Source organism: Sceloporus occidentalis, unplaced genomic scaffold, assembly GCF_023333645.1.
Source record: "Sceloporus occidentalis isolate IW3139 unplaced genomic scaffold, rSceOcc1.0.p SCAF_2, whole genome shotgun sequence".
Taxonomy (NCBI): Eukaryota; Metazoa; Chordata; class Lepidosauria; order Squamata; family Phrynosomatidae; genus Sceloporus; species Sceloporus occidentalis.
In genome coordinates, this window is record NW_028316982.1 from 7,330,574 (window position 1) to 7,356,109 (window position 25,536).

The following is a 25,536-nucleotide window of genomic DNA, read 5'->3' on the forward strand; positions in this document are numbered from 1 at the left end:
CAATCTGTAGAACTGAGCAGGGCTGCTGGTGAGAGGGTGACTTGGAGGTCTCTCATTCATAGGATAGCTATGGGTCAAAGTCAGCTTGAAAGCAGTTAACAAGAACATCTCGCCTGTTGCTCAATTGGGCTCCAAGGTGTATTGCTATTCCTGGAGGATTCCAAGAGTGACTATTCAACCTCTTTTTCTCTCTCTCTTTCTCTCTTTTGCCAGCAAAAGGGCAGTTTGCAGATGTAGGGAAAGAGAAGGTCACGAAAGCAGCCTTTGGGGGCCAGCCCTCAATCTAAAAGTAAAAATCCAGTGAATTATAGTTGGCCCACTATATCCATAGATTCTTTATCCATGGATTCAATCATCCATGGCTTGAACATGTTTTTTTCAATAATAATATAAATTCCAAACCTTGATTTTGTCATTTTATATGAGACCCAGTTTTACAATACCATTGCATTTCATGGGGACTTGAGCATCCAGGGATTTTGGTATCCATGGGTGATCCCAGAACCAAACCCAGCAGATATTAAAGACTCACTGTACTTCTCTGTTTAACTGAAGAGCTTTGTGTAGCTTGAACAGATGCCTGGACAGTTTTACTATAATCTGAAGGTATTTTTTACCTAATTTGTATGTCAGGGTCAACATACATCTGGGCCATTTGTGATGATGCCTGTTCAGAAATCAAGAACCCCAAATAATATTTGTTATTGTTGTTCCTTCAAGTTGTTTCTGACTTATGGTAGACCTAAGGCAAACCTATAAGAGGGTTTACTTGTTAAGATTGGTTCACAGGGGGTTTGCCTTTGCCTTCCTCTGAAGCTGAGAGAGTGAGATGCAGGACGGGAGCGAAACCCATCCTTATCCCGTCTGTGGCAGAGATCGCATGGAAGACATTCATACATATAAGCTGATTATGTCATTAAACTGTCAGTGAAGTGGGATTGCATTAACACAGTTGTCAGTTAATACAAAATGAAGGGTAAGGACAGGACAATTCCACTTCACTGATGGGACAATGACAGAATAAGTGCAACACCATGTGAAAGTCTTTTGCATGATCACAGTCAATTGCAGTTTAATGACGGGACACTGACATGATAAGCATGACATCGTATGAAAACCTTCTCACGATCATGCTATAAGAATGGCCAAGGGACAGGACAAGGATGTTCCATCCCCCGTCTGGTAATCTCCATTGACTCATCCAAGATCACCCAGGGGATTTCCATGGCTGAGTGGGGATTCAAAGCCTGGTTTCCACAGTCATAGTCCAACTCTGAAACCAGTATTCCATGTATCAGTGTATAAATGCATTGCATCATGACCTTGAAAGGGCACATCTCTTAGTTTATTTGTGTGAGAGAAAGAGAAATGGAGGGAGAAAGAGAAAACACAATTGCCATTGCTGTTATGAATAAAGGTTTGCCAATCTGTTTGCAAAGGTCCCGACAACCTCTTCTAAAACAACAGCCAGCCTTTGGAGGCTCCAATCGCCCCCAGAAGAGCAATCAGTCGGAGGAGAAAGCACTTTGCATTCCTAGCTCAGAGGAGCCCAGATGGCTTCTGCTCCACTTCATTTTCTCCATTGTCCCATTTCTTCCACCCTCTGCTCCGGAGAGTTAGAAGGCGAAAACATTTTCCGAAGGGAGCTGAAGGACCTTTTCTCAGCATCCTTTCTCTTTGTTGTCCGCAACTGTTCTTGCAAATTATTTCCGACCCACAGTCTCATGTTTGCATCATCTCTCTGCTTCTCCCCTCCTCGCTGTTACTAATTCCTTCATATAGATTATTTAAACAGGACTGTTGTCCTCCTCCTCCTCCTCCTCCTTCACCATCAACTTGGTTTCAGTTTATGACCCTGCTATGAATGAAAGACCTCCTAGAGCCCTGGTCATCCACAGCCTGCTCAGGGAAGCTGTGGCTTCCTTGATGGAGTAATAGAATCATAGACCTGTTACAGACTGCCAAAATAAAGCTGCTTCGGGTCTCTTTGGAAGTATGCTATTTAAATGATGCATGGGTCCTAGGAGTCCAGAGGTGGCACCAAAGCCACACTCCATTCCTAAGCACTGGAGTGCAGCTTTGGTGCAGCTTCCGGATTCTTAGGGTGCATGCATCATTTAAACAGCCTATCTCCAAAGAGACCCGAAGCAGCTTTATTTTGGCAGTCTGTAACAGCCCAGAGATTCATACAGTTGGAAAAGACACCAAGGGCCATCCAATCCATCCCCCTGCCATGCAGGCATACACAATCCCTCCTCCCCCCATCTACCAATTGGCCATTGGATCATATAGTGTTGCACTGGGGGCAGGGAAGGTCCATTTATAGAGTAATACAATCATAGAATCCTAGGGTTGGAAGAGACCCCAAGGGCCATCCATCCCAACCCTCTGCCAGGAATACACAATCAAAGCACTCCCTCGGACAGATGGCCATCCAGTAACTGTTGAAAAACCTCCAAAGAAGGCAATTCCACCAAACTCCAAGGCAGTGCCTTCTGTTCTCAAACAGCTCTTACTGTCAGGATGTTCTTCCTAATGTTGAGTGGAATCACTTTTCCTGTAATTTGAATCCATTGCTTCATGTCCTAGTCTCTGGAGCAGCAGAAAACAAGCTTACTGCCTCCTCATGTTGTTGTTGTTGTTGTGTGCCTTCAAGTCATTTCCAACTTATGGGGTATTCTTGGCAAGAGTTGTTCAGAGGAGGTTTGCCATTGCCTTCTCCTGAGGCTATGGTTTGCACAATAATCTCCTCCAGCATCATCTTCCCAACGAGTTGCTTCTCGTCCTGCCTGTTTTGTTCACCATCCAGCTTTCCCATCAATATACAGTGACTGGAAAATACTGTTTCTGATTTTAGTAGTCAGTGATAGATCTTATCTCTTTTTAATATATTTTTTTAAAAATTATGTCCCATTTTTCTCCTGACCTGGGACCCCAAGCAACTTACACCAATTTAAAAGCAAAGTTCAGCTAAAATCTTTTTTTAAAAAAGTTTTGTTTTAAAAAAAAACATTAGACAAACAATTTTATAAAATATTTTAAATCACAGTTAAAACATAATTGAAAAGATAAAAGCACAGCATACTATGTTGAAAACACTTGAGGATCTTATCTGGTTTCTTCATAGCTTCTTTCCAAGTCTTAATCAACTTCTGATTTCTTGATTACAGTCTCCATTTTAATTAACGATCTAAACTATCAAAAAAACTTTAACTATTTCTTTGTCTTCATCACCTGCTTTAAAGTCATGTAATTGATTTGTCATTATTTTTGTTTTCTTGATACTCAGCTGTAGCCTTGCTGTTCCACTTTTTGCCTTAGGTTTCATCACTATGAAAACTGCTGAAGTTTGGATGAAAACCCATTGTGGAATCACAGTCCTGTTGATGTGAAACTGTCAAAAAAGTGGAACTGGAAATATTTTTGGGAAAATATTCCATGATTCTAAATAATGATTACCGTATATACTCAGCTATAAGTCAACCTCATGTATAAGTCGAGGACAGGTTTTGAGGCCAAAATTATGGATTTTGATATGACCCATGGAGGGTAAAACTTAGGGGTATGTAACAAAGGATCTAAAGGATGATGCACAGGAAAATGGTCCCAGAGAACTTAGAAAATACTGGCAGGCATAATTGTTTGTGCTCATCCTCAAGGCTGGATGGTTGAGAGAGTAGATCCATGCTTCTTTTTGGTGCTCCCGGAATGGACTAAGCTCTTGCCTTTTATTCAGAGAAAGAGGATGCCTCCGAGTTAAAGTACAGAACTTACATTGACCCATGGATAAGTCGATCCAGGTTTTTTGGGTCAATTTTTGACTAAAATTTCAAGACTTATACATGAGTATATACAGTAGTCGCATTTGGTTTAAATCTTATCTCCAAAAGCATTCCAAAGCTTTATGTGGAAATTCCTCTTTTGGAATATTTGTACAGTGTGCCCGCGTTATACGCTGATTTAAGCATATACGGTAAAGCTGCGCGGGGTAGCGCGTCCCATTCAGATGAATGGGGCGTGTGCCTATGGTGCATGCGGCCGCCGTGCCATCGTGCGCATGAGCCCCATTCACTTGAATGGAGCTCAAGCATAGGCCGGAACGGATCCCCCGTGTAAGGCGAGGTTCCACTGTAATGGAGTCAGTGTGGTGTAGTGGTCTGAATGTTGAACTATGTCTTTGGAGACCAGGATTTCCTGCTTCATCATCACTGCCACATTTTAATGTACCCATCAGTATGAGATGGATAAAAAAAATCTGGGATTTACTGCTTCAGCTGGCCCAGCTGGCCAGAACATTTTTGGTCCCTTAAATCTAGGATTTTTGAGATTTTCTGGGACAAATGGCAACCCCAGACAGGGAGGGTGGTGAGGTGGGCAAGCAGTGACTGGTGAAGAGGAGAGTGGATGGCAAGCAACTCCCGCTACTTGCTGCCGCTTTTCTTTCCATCTCCCTTTCTTCTCCCCATGTTGTCTCCCTTCAGGTGGCTTTCTTGCTTGGGAGAAACAACATGAGTTAACGCACTGGGTTGACATCAATCCTAGTGATGCCACTGTGCCAGCCAGTATTTCTAAGTAGATAAATATGTTTGTGCTTTTATCAGCATTTCTATGGAAAGTTCCTTGATAGTGAGTTTTAAAAGGGCAGGTTTCTTTGATGATTTGGATCAGTGTTGTTTACCAGAAAAGATACAGGTTGTAGATCAAATGTTTCCACTTTTGATCGAACTATGAATTTCCCAACAAACGAACACTCTCAGGTTTATGATTTCGCTAAAGGATTTATGCTGTATGTGGTTACTTCAATCAGTGGCATCACTAGAGGGGTGCAAGGGGTGCAGACCACACCAGGTGACACCCTAAATGGGGGATGACGCCACTGATCTTCAAATACCTACCTTTTGGCAGAAACAGACTGTGACATTCATCTTCTTCCCTTTAAAGTGCTTTAAGAGATGGTGGGACTGGGGTGAAACTCAGTGGGAGGAGAAAGGAGAAGCCCTAGAATTTTTTAAAATTAAAATTTCAAATTTCAGAATTTTAAATTTTAAATTTAAATCTTTTAAAACATCACTTTGTATATGTAAAGACCATTAGGTTGTGTGTACAATATTGTAATTTGAAGGTATAATTTTAATTTTGCTAGTTGTTTGCGTCACAGCTATGAGCATTACATTCAGTGGTATATGGGAATTACAATTTACGAATAACGTTAGTGCAAAAAGCATTGCAATCAGCCCTCCTTATCCATGGATTTTTTTAATCCACGGATTCAAGCATCCACGGCTGGATAATACAGTCAGCCCTCTATGTTCATAGGGATCCCTTCCGGATCCCTCCCCCCACGAAAAATGAAACTTGCAGATATTCAAGCCCCATAGGCTTGAATGGGGGTGCGTGCCCCATTTTAACCCCCTCTGTTTGCTCCTTGCGAGTAAACGAGGGCCGCAGATCTGAAGTCCATGAAAACAGAGAGGTAACTTTCAAAAAAAGTATAAATTCCAAATAGCAGGCCTTGATTTTCCATTTTATATAAGGGACACCATTTTGCTGTGCCATTGTATTTAACAGAGCTCGTGCATCCTCGGATTTTGTTATCCACAGCACTTAACATACAATCAATCAATTAAAATAAAACAAAATAAAATTAAATAAAGACCTGCTGGTGACGTACAGTCTACAAAGAACAATAGAGATTAATACCTATATTAAATTGGAAGCAATAAAATAAAGAACACAGGTTAAAAAACAGCATAGACTAGCAATCATGTGTGTTATGCAGTTTTCTGAGCAACACAGAATCCTTTGCTGGGCACAAAAGCAAAGTAGCATAAGATGGCCGGCTGAAACAGTGGGATGTTGCTTTTGAATCCACATATTCCTCTGTTATCTGGGGAGTTCATATAGCAATGCTAAGAGAAACCTACACATGGGGTAGAAATAAATACATTTCTTTAAAAGAGGCATGAGGATAAGGGGATACAGGGATAAGCTCAGACCCTGGGCACCCTGCATCGACTAGACTATCTGGACCTGATTTTTAGAAGTTGGGAGGGGTTGGGGTCATGGTGAAGGAAAACTGCCAAATTTTAGGTGATTTTGTGCACTTTCTGGGGTGTTTCAGACAAATAAATCACCCTGGTATCTGGGGGCTTTGAATTGCTATCCGGAGTTGTTCGGTGGCCACAGAAATGACCCCAGGAGTCCTGGGTGGCTTATGGTCCACTCTTTCCCTACTTCTGCTTTAGAAGATGAGGAAATCTGAATTTTGGGGAGTGCGTTGGCCATTTTGTGAATGGTTTTGGATGCCTTATTGTCAGCCAGAGGGGCTTGAAGCAAATTTAAAATAGATTTCCTTGGCTGATGCTGACAGCCGGTTGCCAGGGCATTCAGCTCTCGTTGCTAAGAGTATGTTGCTTGAATGGCAGTTTGTTGTTAGCTCTTGCCCAGAGAACAACTTGATGCTTGGGCTTGGCAAGGTCCTCAAGAAACAAAGAAAGAGTGGTGGTGGGGATTTGGCAGAAAAGAAAAGCAGTATCTGTGCCACATTGGGTGCCCTTGGCACAGCCTCCATTCAGGAGACTTCGGGGTCTCTGTTTTTCATGCGTGTGCACTCCATGCAGTTGCATTAGGCATTCCCAGTATGTGAGGCAGCGCTCTCTCCCTGAGATTCTTCCCTCTTGCCTTGAGGGCTGGAGAAGAAGGGCCAGACCTCAAGGTTTGAGAAGCCAATCCCTGTCCCAGTGCAACAAGCCTTTCACCAAAGATGACTGCTTTCTTTTGCTTCTATCTATCTCTACCTCCTGGGAAGCTTTGGCACCTGGGCATTTTAAAATCTTTTCCTTGATTCCTAATTCGGAGGCAGTGTTTCAGCCCCTCTGACCTGGTCATGTTGAAGCTTCTGATTTTTCTTGTTTGGGTTGAGCCTTGACAAACATTGCCTTTGCTGCCGTCCTTGTTTTCCTCCCATAATGATCTGGAGGCATCAAGGGGAAACCGTCGCTAATTAGGAGGAAGGCAAGGGGAGGAAATAAAAGGGGAGTGTGGCAGCCATAGAATCATAGAGTTGGAAGAGACCACAAAGGCCATCCAGTCCAGCCCCCTGGCATGCAGGAACACAGAATCAAAGCTCCCCCAACAGCACCTTTAAGACTAACTGGTTTTTATTTTAGTAGGAGCTTTCATGCATAAAAATGTACTTCTTCAGATGCAGCACTGAGTGGTCTTAAGGTCTCAGGTCATTGTTGCTGTTGCTGTGTGCCTTTCAAGCCATTTCTGACCACAGCCACCCTAAGGCAACTTTATGGTGGGGTTTTCCTTGGTAAGATTTGTTGTTTGTCTTGGCCTCCCTCTGAGGCTCAGAGAGTGTGACTTGCGTAAAGTCACCCAGGGTTCTGCATGGCAGAATCAAAGCAGTTTGACACTACTTTATCTGCCATGACACTAGCCTACAGAATCCTGGGATTTGGAGTTTGGTCTTCAGCCTGGTCTGTCAGAGAAGTCTGGTGCCTCACCAAAATACAAATCCCGGGGTTCTGTAGGACATAGTTATGGCAGTAAAAGCAGTGTCAAATGCTTTAATTCTGTAGTGTGGATACACCTTCAGTGGGTTTTCATAGCCAAGTAGCTAAAATGAATTTTGGGAGGAAAGCGGTCTATAAATCAAATCCAATAAAGTAAGAATTAGGTACCTATAAGTTTAGAATATGGCCTCATAGCCCAAAACCCCACAGAAAACTACGTATAAACCATTTGCAGGTTAAGCATTAGCAGATTTTATTATTTGTGGATTACTGTATTTGCCCTTCCATCAAAAAATTATGTTCTCTCTAGGCATCTTTATGTCCTCCAGTTTGATTCTATGGTCAACTTCTGCCAGACTTTGTCCATAGGGTTGCATTGAAGGAACTATAGATGCCCACAGAAAATACTTGTCTCTGCATTTGTAGGTCCTCCTGCATGGTCCTGTGGTCAACTTCCACCAGAGGTTGCCCATAGAGATGCACTGGAGGACCTACGAAACACCTAGAAAAGTATTCTCGCAGTTAAAAAAAGGTCTATATTCTTGTTTTTTTCTACTTTTGTAGGTGGGCTGCACCCCTAACCCCTACAAAAGTTGAGGACCAACTGTAGCTGGAATAACCATTGTCTCTATTTGTCTCTCTTTTCAGGATGAAGCTTCATCATCTCCTGCTGGTAGCAGTGTGGCTTTGTATCAGTGACCTCAGCAGTGCCTCCGGTGAGTACTTAGAACAGGAAGGCTTTAACACAGGAATGGGTAGCCACACATGAGCATGGGCCAGTTATTGCTCTAGTGACCCCCCATGGGTTTTACTGGCCCACTTGGATACACTGGAAGAGATATCACATTCCTTCTAGTGCCCACTTTTGGTCAAACTCTATCCAAAATGGGCTTTGGGAAGGTTGTGGGGTTTTCTGAATGTGTGGCTTTGGGCAGTTTGGAAAAGTTTTGGCATAAAAAAAATCAACAAAAAATTAATTGACTTTTTAAAATGGGATGGGTTCTTTGAGGGACTGTCAGGTGGCTTTGAGGGCTGCAGACACAGAACTTGAGCCCAACATATTGTCTATGTATTCTACACTTTCCACACCCCTTTTTCACCCCATAGAATAATGTGGATTATCCATGCGCTGGACTTTCTACACCCCTTTTTCATCCCACAGAATAATGTGGATTTTCCCTTTCCAAAAAATTACATCAAAGCTGTTATTTAAAGAACTACTTTTGGCACGCCCAGTATGGACTAAATCTCCCAGCAAAAAGTAACTTGTTCTTCGCTTCAGCTAGAGGCTAAGACTAAATGGCAACCCTGTGTTCCTGAAATTGATGATGATGATGATGATGATGATGATGATGATGATGATGATTGGCAGAGGTGCCAATCCTCCAAATGTATATTTGGCAATTTTAGCAGTATAAATACAGTAATAGAATTAAATTGCATAATCGTTCATGCTGTGCCAAGTCTGTGGTCTTAATCTGTCCCATTGGCAGGGACTCTCTTTGAGGTTTTAAGTGTTTCAGCATTGAGCATCCTGTTCCTCAAAGCATTTTTCTTGCTTTGGGCATCCTCTGAATGGGTGTTTACTGTGTAGCACCATGGGTTGCTGTGATGCTGAAGCCCACAATCCCAATTGGCACATGGAATCAATAAATGGGAGCTGGTGATTCCCATGTCAGCGGGACAGTTGAATTAATCTTTTCTAAAGTGTGTGCATGTGTACCTTCAAGTTGCCTGTCAATTTACATTCTTGCATTCTTTGTTGCCTCTGCTTTGCACATGGGCAGACAGACTCTTGGCAGTGAAGTGCAACCACCATGTTACTTTGTTTTTTGTATGTCTTCAAGTTGTTTCCGACTTATGGCGATGCTAAGGTGAACCTATCATGGGGTTTTCTTGGCAAGCTTTGTTCAGAGGGAGTTTGTCATTGCCTTCCTCTGAGGCTGAGAGCGTGTGAGTTGCCCAAGGTGGGTTTCATGGCCAGGTGGGGAATTGAACCCTGCTCTCCAGTCGTAGTCTGATGCTCAAACCACTAGGCCACACTGGCTCACAATTTTCAGAGTAGTATATTGACACCATGCAAATACAATGTAATGTCTTGGCCACCATGTGTTTCAGGTTGTGTCTGTGTTAATCCTGTTTTGAGCTGCCTTGAGCTCCTGTACTGGAAGATAGGGGGGTTCAAGAATGGATGAATAACCTGGGTTTAGCCTAAGTTATGCTGTATCTGTTTCAAATAGTTTGATTCTGCCTTCTCCTTTGATGCAACTCTTTACCTAAGGAAGGCTGCAGTTGTGTGCATGTTTATTTTGCTGGAAGTAAGACCCATTGAACTTGATGGGACTTGCATTCTGAGTGGATGCACATAGGATTGTACTAATGCCCTTGCATATATATCTATAACAAAGGTTCACGTAAGTTCACACTGTGGAAGGCAAGCTGTATCATGGATTGGCAGTGAAGAGATGTGGAAAATATTCACTGACTTTCTCACTCTCATTGAAAAAGGTTCTGAGGACACAGTGAGACACTCCATTAAAAAAAAGTTAACAAACATTAGAGGATTTTTCACATTTCGGGATAATTTTGCTCATAGAGAGTGGACTTTTAATAATGTGTTGTAGCTACTCATTTGCTCTTTCCCTCTTTCTAATGTGTATGTTTTTAATTACTTTTAATTCATTTGATAGTCTGTCTTTTAATTTAAATACACTGTAAGTAGATTGATTCAACAAAGGAAGCCCTAGCTGCCCTGAGTTTGTAAGACATGAGCAGAGCTGTTACTAACAGGAGTTCTGGAAGGTCTCTCATATAGAGAGTCACAGTAAGTCATAGAATCAGAGGACCTTATCACACGAGACACTTACCAAACGTTGCAGAAGCGCCAGAGGTGGAATCATACGTCGTGCTTCTAAAACATAATTGAGGTTTTCCGCTTTCCTTCCATTGTCGAAGCGTTCACGGAGAAGCCAGGAGAAGCCATTTTTTAAAATAACAGGATCTTCCGTTATTACAAAAATAGCTTCTCAGTGAACAATTCATTGACGGGAGAACAACAAGAGCACTTCAGTGACGTTTCAGAAGTGTGATGGATGATCCCATTTCCAGCACTTCTGGAGCATTTGGCAACGTTTGGGCAATGATATCGACACAGTCCCTAGTGTGATAAGGTCCATAGAGTTGGAAGAGACCTTAAGGGCCATCCAGTCCAATCTCATTTTACCATGGAGGAATACAGCATCAAAGCACCCCAAACTGATGGCCATCCAGCATCTGCTTAAAAACCTCAAAAGAAGGAGACTCCACCACACTCCAAGGCAGCATCTTCTACTATCAAACAGCTCCTACCCTCAGGAGGTTCTTCCTAATGTTGAGGTGGAATCGCTTTTCCTGTAGTTTGCATCCATTGCTCTGGGTCCTGTTCTCTGGTGCAGCAGAAAACAAGCCTGCTCCATCCACAATATGTCATCCCCTTAAATATTTAAACATGGTTGTCATGTCACCCCTTAACCTTCTCTTCTCCAGGCAAAACATACCTAGCTCCCTAAGCCACTCCTCATAGGGCTTTATGATTTCCAGACATTTCACCATTTTGATCAGCCTCTTCTGGATATGCTTCAGCTTGTGCATAGCCTTTTTGAATTTTGCCCAGAACTGGAGACAGGATTATTCCAGGTGATGCTTGACCAAAGCAGAATAGAGTGGCACTATTACATCCCTCGACCTAAACACTAAACTTCCATTGATGCAGCATAGAATTGCTTTGGATTTTTTAGCTGCTGCGTCACTGTTGACTCATGTTCAATTTTTGATCTACCAGGATTCCTAGATTCCTTTCACATATACTGTTTTCAAGCCAGGTGTCTCCCATTCTAGATCTGTGCATTTCATTTTTCCCCCTGTGTAAGTGCAGTACCTTACATTTCTCCCTGTTGAAATTAATTTTGTTAGTTTTGGCCCAAAGTCAAAGTGAAACTTGACTGGATGACAAACAAGAATTACCAGGTTTATTATTATTATTATTATTATTATTATTATTATTATTATTACCACCAAGCCTGATGAAGAAGCCAGTGAGGTTCAAAATTAAAAAAGTATAAGAAGGTGGGAAACAGCTCAGCTTTTCCCATGTCATGTTAAAATTCACTTTACAAAAATAAAAAGGGCTTGAGCTGGTGTGACGAAGGCAGAGTTGTGTCACTCGGCAGCAAGCTTTCTTGAGAAGATGTGTTTGTCCCATCGCTATCAGCTTCCTGATCAGAAAGACAAGACTGGGGAGATGGAGGGAGGAAAGCAAGACAAGAAGCCAACTGTGCTCATAAGCTCTGTAGCCCAGATGGAGGAGGGTTCCAGAATGGTTTTTAGAGAGAACCAGAAATAAATTAAGGAAAGAAAGAATCCCAGATCTACCTCTTTGAACTTGGGATGCCTCCTTCACAAGCTCCAATAATTTTGTGCATGAATGCTTGGGCACAGGGACAGCCCTCTGCAATTGTTGATTGCGACATACCCCATTAACATTTTGAGGAATGACTTTATCCAAGTGATGTGACTGTGTGCTACAAACAGGATGTGAGCTGTGTACCAGCCTTCTCTCAGACGTGGTGTTTCCATCCTAGGAGAAGATGCAGCATGAAATTCCACCTAACAGTGCAAGTGCATCCTTTTTGGAAGAAAAAATGGATCTTACATAATAAATTACTGTGGCCCTGTCTGCATGGGCCAAATAAACCAGCCTCCCTTCATCCTAACAGTGGAGAGACTGGATGACACAGGGCCCAATCCATGAATCAGGGAGAAAAAGTTTGGGCAACCTCCAGACCATTCAGTGCTAAACTTGGAGCATACGCTTCTTACCATGGATTTTTAAAAGACCCCAGATGCTTCAGATCTTCCTGGATGATCCAGAACCTTCTGTTCTAATGCTAGGTGTCTGTTCACATGTGTGTCCCTCTGTGCCATCCGCCACAGCTGCCATAGGTACTTAGTTCCATTGATGTATTCAAGTCTTTTAGTCTAGGTCTCAAGTCAAGTCTCTGCTTTCAAGCCTGAACTCAACTCTCACATTCTTGCAAGATACTTCCAAGCCAAGTCTCAAGTTGAGTCTCATGTTTGGGAGCCAGCTTTTAACAGAAAAAAAGGTGGAGTGCATTTTTGGAGGGAACAGCAAGAGCATTAGGCAATGGGCTTGAGGTGGGCTTGAGGTTTCCTTGTCGTCCTGTCCCTGCTGCAAATCAGAAGAGCCTTCTAAAGCTTTTCAAAAGCTTTAGAAGGCTCCTTCCACCTCAGACCCATTGCATAACATGTTTGCTATTCCCTTCCAAAAAATGCACCCCACATTTTGAGAACAGGTCTTGTCTGCTGCTTGAAATGAATGGCACCAGCGAGTCAGCCACTAAAAATATACAAGTCTCAATTCAAGTCAAGTGATTGTTCCATTTTGTCAAGTCAAGTCCAGACCAAGTCAAGTCACTGAAGTGACTTGATTCTGACTTAAGTTCAAGTCAGTTGACTTAGGTCTACATCGCTGCTTAGACAGGAGGGCAGAACATGGACCCCAGGCATGTGATTGTGTCTGGACACCTTATTCTGATCTCAGAAGCAAGTGACTCACTGTGGTGGGGACCATGCCAGATGGCACACCAGGACACACATGCAAGCAGCTGGGATTTGGGATCCTGGGGTTTGTAGTATGTTGTGGCACAAGCACTCTCTGAGAGAAAAAGCTAAATATCTCACAAAACTACACATCCCAAGATTCCATAGCATGGGACCATGGCTCTATAATGCAGTTGCAGCTTTAAATTACAAGAAAAGAGATTTCACCTAAACATTAGGTAGAATTTCCTAACTGGAATTGTCACTGAACACTGAAATGGACAGACTTTGAATGTGGTGGACTTTCTTTCTTTGGAATTTTTTTAACAGAGGTTGGATGACCATCTCTCTGGGATGCTTTTTCTGTGTATTCCTCCACTGGAAGAGGATAGGTCTGTTTGGCATTTGGGTCCATCCCCTTGAGCTCTGCTACTATATTTGATATCTGTCTTGCAGCTGCATGGTTTTGGGAAGGAAGACCAGGTATGCAAGATATGCATGCATATTCTTATGGGTGGTTGACCACTGAGTGAAAGGCTCCAAAGGATGTATGAGTCAGTGTAATGGGCAAAACCTGTCATATTCTTCCTTGGAAGTCAGGTAACTCAATGTGTGGTTTGTTGTTGTTTGAAATGAATGTCACCGGCAAGTCAGCCACTAAAAATATACAAGTCTCAATTCAAGTCAAGTGATTGAGAGGCCTCCAACAGCCTGTTATAAAAAGCCCTGATAAGATCTTGCACACTCAGGGCTGTGGCTTCCTTGATTGAGCATGTGGTCCTTTTCTTTTCCTGCTGACTTCCACTTTAGCAAGCATTACCATTTGTTCCAGTGAGTAACTTCACCACACAGTTTGTCCAAAGTATGATAGTATCAGTTTAGTCATGTTGGCTTCAAGAGAAAATTCATGTTTGATTTGCTCAAAGATTCATTGGTTGGTATCCATAGATCTTTCCTCCAGCATCACATTAGTTGATTTTCTTCCTTTCAGCTTTCTATACCATCCAGCTTCAACACTCATACATAGACACTGGAAATACAATGCCCTGGATGATTCTGACTTTGGTATTTAATGTTCTGTCTTTACATTTGAGGATTTTAGCTACTTTCTTCATAGCTGTCCTTCTAAGTCTTAGTCTTCATCTTATTTCTTGGCTACATTCTCCATTTTGATTAATGAATGAGCTTTGTTGTTATTGCGAACTACCATCAAGTCAAGTTGACTTATGGTGATCCTATGAATTAAATTAGGACTTGGAAGAGCAGCTGTGAAGGAACTAGACAAGAGCCTGAAATGTCAAGATATTTGAAGATTTGGGTAAAATGTCATGTTTTTTAAAAAAATTTAAAAAAGAATACTTTTTTTAAAAAATCATTTTTTATTTTTTTATTTATAATTTTGAAATTTGAATTTTAAAAAACTCTGGCCCCTCTCCTTTCTCCTTCCACTGAGCTTCACCCCACTCCCACCATCTTTTAAAGCATTTTAAAGGAACGCAGATGAATGCCAAAGCCCATTTCTACCCCAAAGTAGGTATTTGAGGAGCAGTGGTGTCACATCCATTTAGAGTGTCACCTGGTGCAGCCCTGTGGTGATGCCACTGAACAAAGTTATGGTAAGTCATTTTTGAAATTTCAATTCTGACCCAAAAATCTAAACATAATTGTTCAAACCTCAAAACCCGCAACCTAAATATTCCCTTGTTTCTTCCTCATATAGATAAAGAATAACTCCCAGTCTTTTAAAAATTGTCTAATGGTTTTCTTTAATTGGTGTCACCCATTTGTCCATTTCGGCTAACGTCAAATACATTGATAATCCAATCTTTTTCTTCATATTTCCAGTTTATAACCCTGGAATTATAACCAGTGATGTGCTTTTTGGTTTATGTTCTGGAATATTCCAAGCTTGGTCAAAGTTTGAACTATTCCAGAAGGTGTAAAAATAACTTTGTCACCTAATTAAACTGCACTTCATAGCATCACATGCAAAATGGTGGTTAATGGAGCTGAACACTTTGGAAGGAAGGAAGAGTGGCTGATAATGGAGGAACAGATGACAAATGTTCAACCAGCCCAGGCTGTCATTCAGAGCAGATGAAAACATAAGATAAAGGGAGGTGTGTTCATCTTTTACAGAAGCATACAAAGTAACTCCACAGGATTACTGTCATGACTTATAAGTTTAATCGTGGCATTTTATCAGTTTTTCAGGAGGATTCTTGGTTTTTTTGATGGAGATTTTAATTGCCATGTTAGTGCCTCTGGAAATAAACAACATAGAATCAGGATGAAAAACATGTCTTGTGGGAGGGAAAATGAGACATTGCGCTTCAAAATTTACCAATGACACCAAGCAGACTAGTGCTACACAAAATAGGGGTCTCTGCACCAATGCCACTTTGTGAGCTGTTGGCTGCTGGCCCACAGCACATTTCCCGGAATGTCGCTGATGTGTTTGGGGAAAGTTGCCAGTCCCTTTCCCTCCCCAGTTTGAGAAGCGCTGGGCTAGTGAATGGACACCTTGGAAGGGATTGCAAGGACCACCTTATCCCATCCCTGCCATGCAAGAAAACAATGAAAGCATTCCTGGGAGATGCCACTCGAACCTCTGCTTAAAGTCCTCCAAAGAAGGAGAGTCCACCACTTTCCATGGCAGTCCATCAATTCCACTGTCAGACAGCCCTCACAGCAGAGCCATTCAAATACTGAAATGGACTGACTTGGAGGATGATGGACTTCTTCATTGGAGGTTTTTAAAAAGACATTGGATTGTCCAGCCCTCAGAAGTCTTTTAGCAGTGAAGGCTTTCACTGGCAAGGGGGTTGAACTGGATGACCCTTGGGATCACTTCCAACTTTATGATTCAGTGGAGTTTATCACACTGGGGCTAATTTTGGCATTAAAGAGAGATTAAAGCGCATTTAAAACATCCCTCAAATAAAGCGAAAATGGTGAGTAATTGCACAAATGATTATCACACGCAATTGTGCAAATAAAGTGATATCAGAAATGCATTGTCGCTCAAATCCCGAAAATAAAAAGATGCTCGTTAATGCTTCTTTATGACCATTATAATGGCGGGTTTTGTGCGACATGGTGTGAAATCATTTAGTGTAATTACACGATTTTTACAGGATATTCACGGAATAAACTCCTGATCTCATAGAATCATAGAATCGTAGAGTTGGAAGAGACCACGAGGGTCATCCAGTCCAACCCCATTCTGCCATGCAGGAAATCACAATCAAAGCATTCCCAACAGATGGCCATCCAGCCTCTGCTTAGAGACCTCCAAGGAAGGAGACTCCACTACACTCCGAGGGAGTTTGTTCCACTGTTGAACAGACCTTACTGTCAGGAAGTTCCTCTTAATGTTGAGGTGGAATCTCTTTTCCTGGAACTTGCATCCATTGCTCCGGGTCCTGTTCTCTGGAACAGCAGAAAATAAGCTTGCTCCATCCTCAATATGACATCCCTTCAAATATTTAAACAGTGCTATCATATCACCTCTTAACCTTCTCTTCTCCAGGCTAAACATCCCCATCTCCCTCAGAGGACATAGTTTCCAGACCCTTCACCATTTTAGTCGCCCTCCTATGGACACACTCCAGTTTCTCAATGTCCTTTTTTAATTGTGGTACCCAGAACTGGACACAATATTCCAGGTCTATTCTGACCAAAGCAGAATAGAGTGGCACTATTACTTCCCTTGATCTAGACACTATACTTCTATCGATGCAGGCCAAAATTGCATTGGCCTTGTTAGTTGCTGCATCGCACTATTGACTCATGTTCAACTTGTGGTCTACTTGGACTCCTAGATCCCTTTCACATGTTGTCTTGTTCAGCCAGGTGTCCCCCATAATCCTATATCTGTGTATTTCATTTTTCTGCCCTAAGTGCAGTACTTTACATTTCTCCGTGTTGAATTTCATTTTGTTAACTTTGGCCCAGTTTTCTAGTCTATTCAGGTCATTTTGAATTTTGATCCTGTCCTCTGGGGTATTTGCTACTCCCCCTAGTTTGGTGTCATCTGCAAATTTGGTAAGTATGCTCCCAATTCTGTCATCCAGGTCATTGATAAAGATGTTGAATAACACTGGGCCCAGGACAGAGCCCTGTGGGACCCCACTGGTCACTTCTCTCCAGGATGAAAAGGAGCCATTGTTGAGCACCCTTTGGGTTCGGCCAGTCAACTAATTACAAATCCATGTAACAGTTACTTTGTCTAGCCCACATTCTACTATCTTGTTTGCAAGAATATCATGGGGAACTTTGTCAAAGGCCTTACTGAAATCAAGATATACTATATCCACAGCATTCCCTTCATCTACCAAGCTGGTAATTTTATCAAAGAAAGAGATTAGATTTGTCTGGCATGACTTGTTTCTCTGAAACCCAGGTTGACTTTTTGTGATTATGGCATTGCCTTCTAGATGTTCACAGACTCTTTGTTTAATGATCTGCTCCAGAATCTTTCCTGGGATTGATGTCAGACTAACTGGACAATAATTGTTGGGATCCTCTTTTTTCCCCTTTTTGAAGATGGGGACAACGTTTGCCCTCCTCCAGTCTGCTGGGATTTCTCCTGTTTTCCAGGAGTTTTCAAATTTGATTGCCTATGACTCCGATATTACATTTGCCGGTTCTGTTAGTACCCTTGGATGTAGTTCATCTGGTCCTGGAGACTTAAAGTTGTTTAGATTAACAAGGTATTCCTGTACTATCTCTTTACTTATTCTGTGCTGAAATTCCCCTATTCTGTTCTCTGCTCCATTATCCTCAGGTTGAGCACCCTTTTCCTTTTCTGAGAAGACTGAGGCAAAGAAAGTGTTGAGTAATTCTGCCTTTTCTGTGTCCCCTGTTAGCATGTTGCCATCTTCTGCATGCAGTGACCCTACTGTTTCCTTCTTCTTCCTTTTGCTGCGGACATATCCAAAAAAGCCCTTTTTATTGTTCTTAACCTCTCTAGCAAGCCTGCGTTCATTCTGCATTCTTGTGATAAACTCCTAAGTAATATTACTAGCTCTTTGAAAAGTCATTTGTGTTGAAAGAAGAGCACAGTCTTTCACCAGTACTGATTTTCTGATATCACAGAACTGGAACTATTAGAGGAGTTGGCATTTTCTTCCCTGCTTCCAGTCTTAGAGGTCCAGGTACCCACTGAATATCGATGCCTGGTAATCCAAGTCAACTCCTTTTCTATAAAGCCAGGCTCTTTTTCTCCTTCAAGGACTTTCTTATTTCCTGAACAGCCTCCTTGCTAAACAAGCCCACCCACAATGCCTACAACCCCACTTGGTAAGGGATGTTAACACAGCAGTTACACTCTCAACCATATTCTGAACCTGATGGTTGACACTACAGGAGGAGTGGATAATTGCAATGGCACCGGGGCTAACAATTATTGATTTATTCATTCATTCTTATTAAAATATTGGGAGTAGGCCCCTTCCATTCCATTTTCACTAGACAAATCCCCTCTGCTCTGGCCTCTCCTTAAGCCCACTTTGGCTAGGCAGGTGCTAGGGTTGTCACGCAAAGGGGTACATTGATGAAAACAGATGGATCTTGTAGCAGAGTGAGATTAACATGTTGGCATGTAATTAGCCAGAGCGGCTGACAAGCCAATTTGTCTTAGTCACCAGTCAGCTCTGGTGGCTCCAAGCCACGTGGCCCTCCCCTCCTCCTGCATGAATCCCCCTCTGTACAGGCTGAGTCTCCCTGATCTGGAATTCCAAAATACAAAATACTCCAAAATACAAAATTGTCCACATGGGTGGCTGAGTGTACACAAATTGTGCATAATTTTCATGCACAAATTTATTAAAAATTATGTTCAGGCTATGTGATAAGGTGTAATAATAATAATAATAATAATAATAATAATAATAATAACAACAACAAAGTTTATTTCTAACACCTTTCCCACCAAAGGACAGAACATCAAGTATATATAATCAAAAATGACCGATAAAACACAACACTAGAAAATGCTAAAATATTAAAATAATATGATAGTATACTTCAACAAGCTCCTCATCAAACAAGACCTGAGAGACAGGTAGGTTGCCTGGACCCAGGAGGTCTCCTCAAGATTACTAGGAATGGGGCATTGCTTTGGCTTGGTGAAAGAATTGTACCTAAATTAACATTGTTGCCGGGGGGGGGGGGGGGGGGCGACATGCTCCAGAACAGGGATTCCCAAAGTTTTGTCCTCCATACATTTTGGACTTCAGCTCCCAGAAGGCTCAACCAGCTTGGCCAGCAGTCAGGAATTCTGGGAGCTGAAGACCAAAACATCCTGAGGACCAAAGTTTCGGAAACCATCAGACCCTATGAGGAGTGGCTTAGGGTGCTGCGGATATTTAGCCTGGGAAAGAGAAGGTTAAGGAGTGACTTGAGAGCCATGTTTCAGTATTTGAAGGGATGTCCTATTGAGGATGGAGCAAGCGTTTTTGTTTTTTTTTCCTGCTCCAAAGACTAGGAGGCAGAGCAATGTATTCAAAGTACAGGAAAAGGAGTTCCAGCTAAGCACTAGGAAGAACTCCCTGGTGGCAAGAGCTGTTCAACAGGGGAAGACACTCTGGTAGACTCTCATCTTTGGAGGTTTTTAAGCAGAGGCTGAAAATTCTTCCTAATGTTGAGTGGAATCTCTTTTCCTGTCTCTTACATCCATTGTTCCAGGTCCTATTCTCTGGAGCAGCAGAAACCAAGTTTGCTCCACCTTGAATATGAGATCTCTTCAGATATTTAATCATGGCTTCCATGTCACTCCTTAGCCTTCTCTTTTCCAGGTAAAACATACCCAGGTCCCTCACCTACTTCTTATAGGGCTTTAAAGGCCTACATGGCTCAAGCCCAAGTTACTTGCGGGAATGCCTCTCCCTACATAATCTGCCCCACACTCTTAGAACATCTGGGAAGTTTTTATTAGAACATCATAATACCAGGTTAATGACAACCTTCCATAGGGCGTTCACTGCCGCGGTCCCAAAATTATGGAATGGCCTACCGGAAGAGATCTGTTTTATCACTACCTTAGAGGCCTTTAAGAAGGCACTCAAGACGGAACTCTTCCGGCAGGCTTATCCACCAGACTCCATATAAAAGGTTATGACAATCGCCCCACTCTTGACTATAACTGTGGCTAATTGTTGAATTGTTATTTTAGAGAACTAATAGGAATGTTGGTGAATTCAGTATTAGTGTTTTATTGATTGTATTTTGTACTATGTGTCATTTTAATGATGTAATCCTGCCTCGATCCATGGGAGAGACGGGAAATATAAATAAACTTTTTATTGTTGTTGTTGGTGGTGGTGGTGGTTTCACCATTTTGATCACCCTCCGCTGGACATGCTCCAGCTTCCCAACCTCCTTCTCAAGTTGTGGTGACAGAACTGGACACAATATTTCAAGTGAGGTCTGACCAAAGCAAAGCAGAACAGAGTGGTGCTACTGCTTCCTACAATCTAGACATTATACTTCCATTGATGCAGCCTAGCATCACATTGGCTTTTTTAACTGCTGGATCTGTGAAGCTGCTTAATCTGTGAAGTCTTGGACAGTATGCTAATCCAATCCCTTGTCATTCATAAATCCAGAGCCAAAGCATCCCTGAGAGATGAGCATCTCACCTCTGCTTAAAAAGCTCCAGATAATTTACAAACATTTTAGAGCTGGGGCCCCAATGAACATGCATTGTGCACAAGCAAACACCTTCCATTTGTGTTCTGCTGCCAAGTCAGACCAGAATTCCTTTTGCCCAGGAGTCACAGCATCTGTGTGTAACAAAAGCATTAACTGAGAATTTAGGTGAAGTTTTGCTGTCACTCACATGTGCTGTTTTTAGTTTGTGGCACCTTTGGGTCCCTGGAAGGGTGCACAAAAGCTAGAATCATTAGAAATCAGCCAGAGACAATAGATTATCTCTTTCTAAGGGCTTCTCATCTGAATTTGCGCATTGCTGAGTCATGAAGAGGGACCCAATTCCTTCCTTCCTGGGCATGCAGCCACCATACTTAAATCATCTCTCTCTCTCACACTCTCTCTGTATATCTTGCTTTCTCTCTGCCTTAACAAAAAATGATGCCAGGCTTCTCCTTGGCTTTGGCCACAACCAATTCCAAGCCAATGGCTGTTCGGCCACTTGTTCTACTTGTAGATTGGTGGGCCATTTTTAAAATATATATATTTTATATATGTTTTAAATACAGAAAGAGAGAGAGAGAGATTCTCTGCCAGTCTTTTTTCCCTTCTATCATCATCATGACCATCAACATTTTATTCTAAGTGTCATTAAGTCCTTGTGAGGTTAAAGAACCGAGTTCTAGAAATTTGGGGAAGATAGGCAAATAAATGTGAAATGAATTATATATATATTCATTTTAATACAAACAGTCTGATTCACAACCAAAATATTAAGCATTCAGGGAGAAAGAAAGAGAAAAAAGGTACGAAGAAAAACAGCGCAAGCAGAAGGAGAATATGGAAAGAGAGAAAGGGGGAGAGAGGTGGTGATCTTATGGTGAGCCTATCATGGGGTTTTCTTGACTTATTCAGAGGTGGTTTCCCATTGCTTTCCTCTGAGGCTGAGAGCAAGTGGCTTGCTCAATTGGACTATGTCATTCATGTGGACCATTGTGAATTTTTTTGTATTTTGTATTTCTGAATTCTGGGTCAAGGAGACTCCGTCTGTACTTTCATTGTCAGCGTTGTGTGCCATTAATTTGTGCTGTTTCTTGTTGCTACTTTGACAACCTGGCAATCTCAGACCCAAGGCAGTTTGCAAAATAACCTATAGGGATGCAATAGGAACTACTCAGTTCTAATTATTATTATTATTATTATTATTATTTACGGTATTTATACCCTGCCCTTCAGCTCTAAATACTCGCAGAGTGGCTTATTACTCTTAGTACAGTTCTAACTCTTTCTGAACCCCAGACATCCATTTTAGGCTGTGTCTGCACTGCACAAACAATCCAGTTTTACACCACTTTAACTGCCATTACTCAATGTAATGGAATTCTGGGAATGGTAGTTTTTGATCCCACCAAACTAATGTTTCCAGAATTCCATAGCCTTGAGCCATGGCAGTTAATGTGGTGTCAAACTAAATTATTTCTGTAATGTAGATGCAGCCTCAGTCGCAGAAGATTTCTCATGCTGTTGCCTTTCTCCCTAGAGCGCTGTGATGACTGGGGGGTGGACACCATGAAACACAAGCCGGTTTACAATGGTGAGCCAGCCAAAATTCGATGCCCACTCTTCGAGGCATTTGTGAAATACAACTACAGCACTGCTCACTCGTCTGGGCTCACCCTCATCTGGTATTGGATTGGCCGAGGGCAGGACCTGGAGGAGCCCATCAACTTCCGTCTTCCCGATAACCACATCAGCAAGGAGAAAGATACCCTCTGGTTCCGCCCGGCTCTATTCAACGACACAGGGAACTATACCTGCATGCTCAGGTAACCATATGCATGCTAATCTCCCTCCCAGGAACCTGCAGCATGAAGTCCCCTTCTCCTTTGCAGTGAATTTGCTTGGAGAGGAGTCTTTCTGTGATTGCATCTGCCCTGTAAAAATACTCTTTGGCTGACAAGACTAAAAACTTTGCAAAACTACAAATCCCAGGATTCCATAGAATGGAGCAACAGAACTTAAAGTGCTGTCAAACTGCATTATTTCTTCAGTTTATATGCTCCTCTAGCCATGTTAGTCTGGAGTATCAGTATGCCAAGAGATCTTGTAGCACATTTGAGATTAAATGTATGGAGAAATTGTAGCTCATGCTTATTATTATTATTATACTTCTATTATAGCTTTTCGTTCCCAATCTCCTATCTGTAGGAACACCAGCTACTGCAGTAAAGTTGCTTTCCCCCTGGAGGTGGTTAACAAAGACCCTGGATCCTGCGTCAGCCAAGCTGTGAAGCCAGAAGAAGTCCTCATGTATTTGAGCTACACCAACATCAACCTCACTTGCCCAGATGTGGAAGGGTTTTATCCAGCCCACATCAAGCCAAAGTTCCACTGGTACAAAGTAAGAACAAGATCTGATGCTTGTTGAAGGCTTCATTTTGGAGATAATGTTGTAATGTTAAGTATACTCACCTTCACGGGCTAGTGGACACTGCAGGCTTTGGGTCTTATGCTAGAAGCACTACTGGACAAGTGCATGTTCCTTGTGTGCCCCCAAGATTGGCACATTTGTCCAAGGACCAATTTATCAGGTTGTTATTGTTTGTTGTTGTATGCTTTCAAGGCACCAATTTGCTGATACACGGGGTTGGTGCTGTCACACAGAAAGCTTTATCGCATTGGCTCCTTCCGTTCCGTTCTGAGCACGGAATGGAAGGAGCAGGGACGAGTGCGGAACGAGTGGGGGACGGATTTTACCGCACGTACCCGTCCCTCATTTGTTCCGTTCCCCCTCTCTTCAGTTCTAAATCCATTCCAGAGGGGGAAATTTTTGAGAACTGTTCTGAACAGTTCTCAAAAAGCGTTCCCTCTGGAACGGAACGGGCAGGGAAGAGAGGGGGAACGGAACGAGTGAGGGACGGGTGTGTGCGGTAAAATCCGTCCCCCACTCGTTTCCGTTTCTTGCCGGGCCGGGCCGAGAACCCAGTGCGATAAAGTTCAGAGCTATACTCTGATTTTAATCTTTTTGTCCTGTTTTTAAACTGTATTGTTTTCAGGTTGCTATTTGCCACCTTGAGTCCCTATATTGGGAGACAGGCAGGACATAAGTAAAATAATAGTAGTATTAGGAATAATAATAATACTAATAATAATATTCTCTTTATCCACCCTTAGGCCCCATCTCATCCACGCTCCACTTTCCCTGGAAACTCATCTTCTGAACCGGTAAATATCACCTCCTTCAATTCCCAACTATTTGCTATCCTACTTTTCACACCTTCCTTTTCTGTTAGCCTTATATAGTTCTTGAGAGTATATTGGTTTTGTGGGTTTGTATGTACCTTTGCACTTTTAAATGAAACTCTCTTACTCATTCAAACCAGAGTCATGTAGCAGTCAGTACTGATAAACGCAGGGGAAAATGATCTCCAAGTTACCCAACCTCTCTCACAGCCTCCTTATTGAGCTAATTCATTTGCCAAAATATTAAGGAGATGCCATTGTTGATGGGGTCCCCAAGTCCACCCACCTTTTTGGGTAACAGGTGCAACACTGCCCCCTGAGAAGGCAAGGTTACTGGAAGATGGTCTCCCAAGGTTTATGTAAGTCAGAGCCAAATAAAAGAAATCAAAGTGAGCACATGCAACTCCCTTCCCTTCCTAATAGTTATGAAAACTATTGATAAAAGGAAAATTTGTTACTCCAGTCTCTTCTCAGCCTTGGACTGCCAAGCTTCTTCTTACAAAAGGAAAAGGGTACTCAGCCTGGGGGAAATGGAGCAAAAGATGCAGTAGGGAAAATACAGCACAGAATAAGTAAATAGGTAGTACAGGAATACTTGGTTAATCTAAATGAATTCAAATTCCCAGGGCCAGATGAACTACATCCAAGGGTATTAAAAGAATTGGCAGATGTAATCTCAGAGCCACTGACAAGAAAGTTTGGAATTTTCTAGAAAACAGGAGAAGTCCCAGCAGACTGGAAGAGGGCAAATGTTGTCTCTGTTTTCAAAAGGGGGGGGGGGGGGAAGAGGACCAAAATAATTGCCACCCAGTTAGCCTGACATCAATACAGGAAAGATTCTACAACCGATCATGAAACAGAGTCAGTACACATTTAGAAAGGAATGCCATAATCACCAAAAAGTCAACACAGGCATTTGAGAAGCCATTGTTGGTGGGGTTCCCAAGTCCACCCACCATGCCAGACTAAGCCGCTTTGATTGCCTTTAGGGCTGAAGGGCGGGGTATAAATACCATAAATAAAATAAATAAATAATCTGATCTCTTTTTTTGATAAATTTACCAGCTTGGCAGATGAAGGTAATGCTGTGTATGTAGGATATCTTGATTTCAGTAAGGCCTTTGGCAAGGTCCCCCATGTCTGGCAAACAAGGTAGTAAAATGTGGACTAGACAATGCAACTGTTAGGTGGATTTGTAATTGGCTGACTGGCCATACCCAAAAGGTGCTCAGCAATAGCTAATCTTCAGCATGGAGCAAGTGACTAGTGGGGTGCCACAGGGTTCTGTCCTGGGCCCAGTGCTATTCAACATCTTTATGAATGATTTGGAGGAAGGAATAGAGGGTATGCTTATCAAATTTGCAGATGATACCAAGTTAGGAGTAGCTAATACCCCAGAGGAGAGGATCAGGACTGAAAATGATCTTAATAGATTATAAAGCTGGGACAAAACTAACAAAATGAATTTCAGCACATAGAAATGTATGGTAAAATTTGCTCTTCTGATCTTGTGAAATGTGCA

The 25,536-nt window shown here is 42.2% G+C and overlaps 1 protein-coding gene across 1 annotated transcript in view; it reads left to right on the forward strand.

Moving 5' to 3' along the window:
* Window positions 1-25,536, forward strand: part of LOC149317931 (interleukin-1 receptor accessory protein-like) — a 107,178-nt gene that overhangs the window by 34,374 nt on the left and 47,268 nt on the right. The window contains exons 3-6 of the mRNA XM_089508681.1: window positions 8,169-8,236; window positions 22,312-22,597; window positions 22,980-23,172; window positions 23,946-23,996. Of these exons, the coding sequence (XP_089364807.1) occupies window positions 8,170-8,236; window positions 22,312-22,597; window positions 22,980-23,172; window positions 23,946-23,996 (597 nt within the window). The 5' untranslated portion in view covers window position 8,169. The remainder of the gene's footprint in view (window positions 1-8,168; window positions 8,237-22,311; window positions 22,598-22,979; window positions 23,173-23,945; window positions 23,997-25,536) is intronic.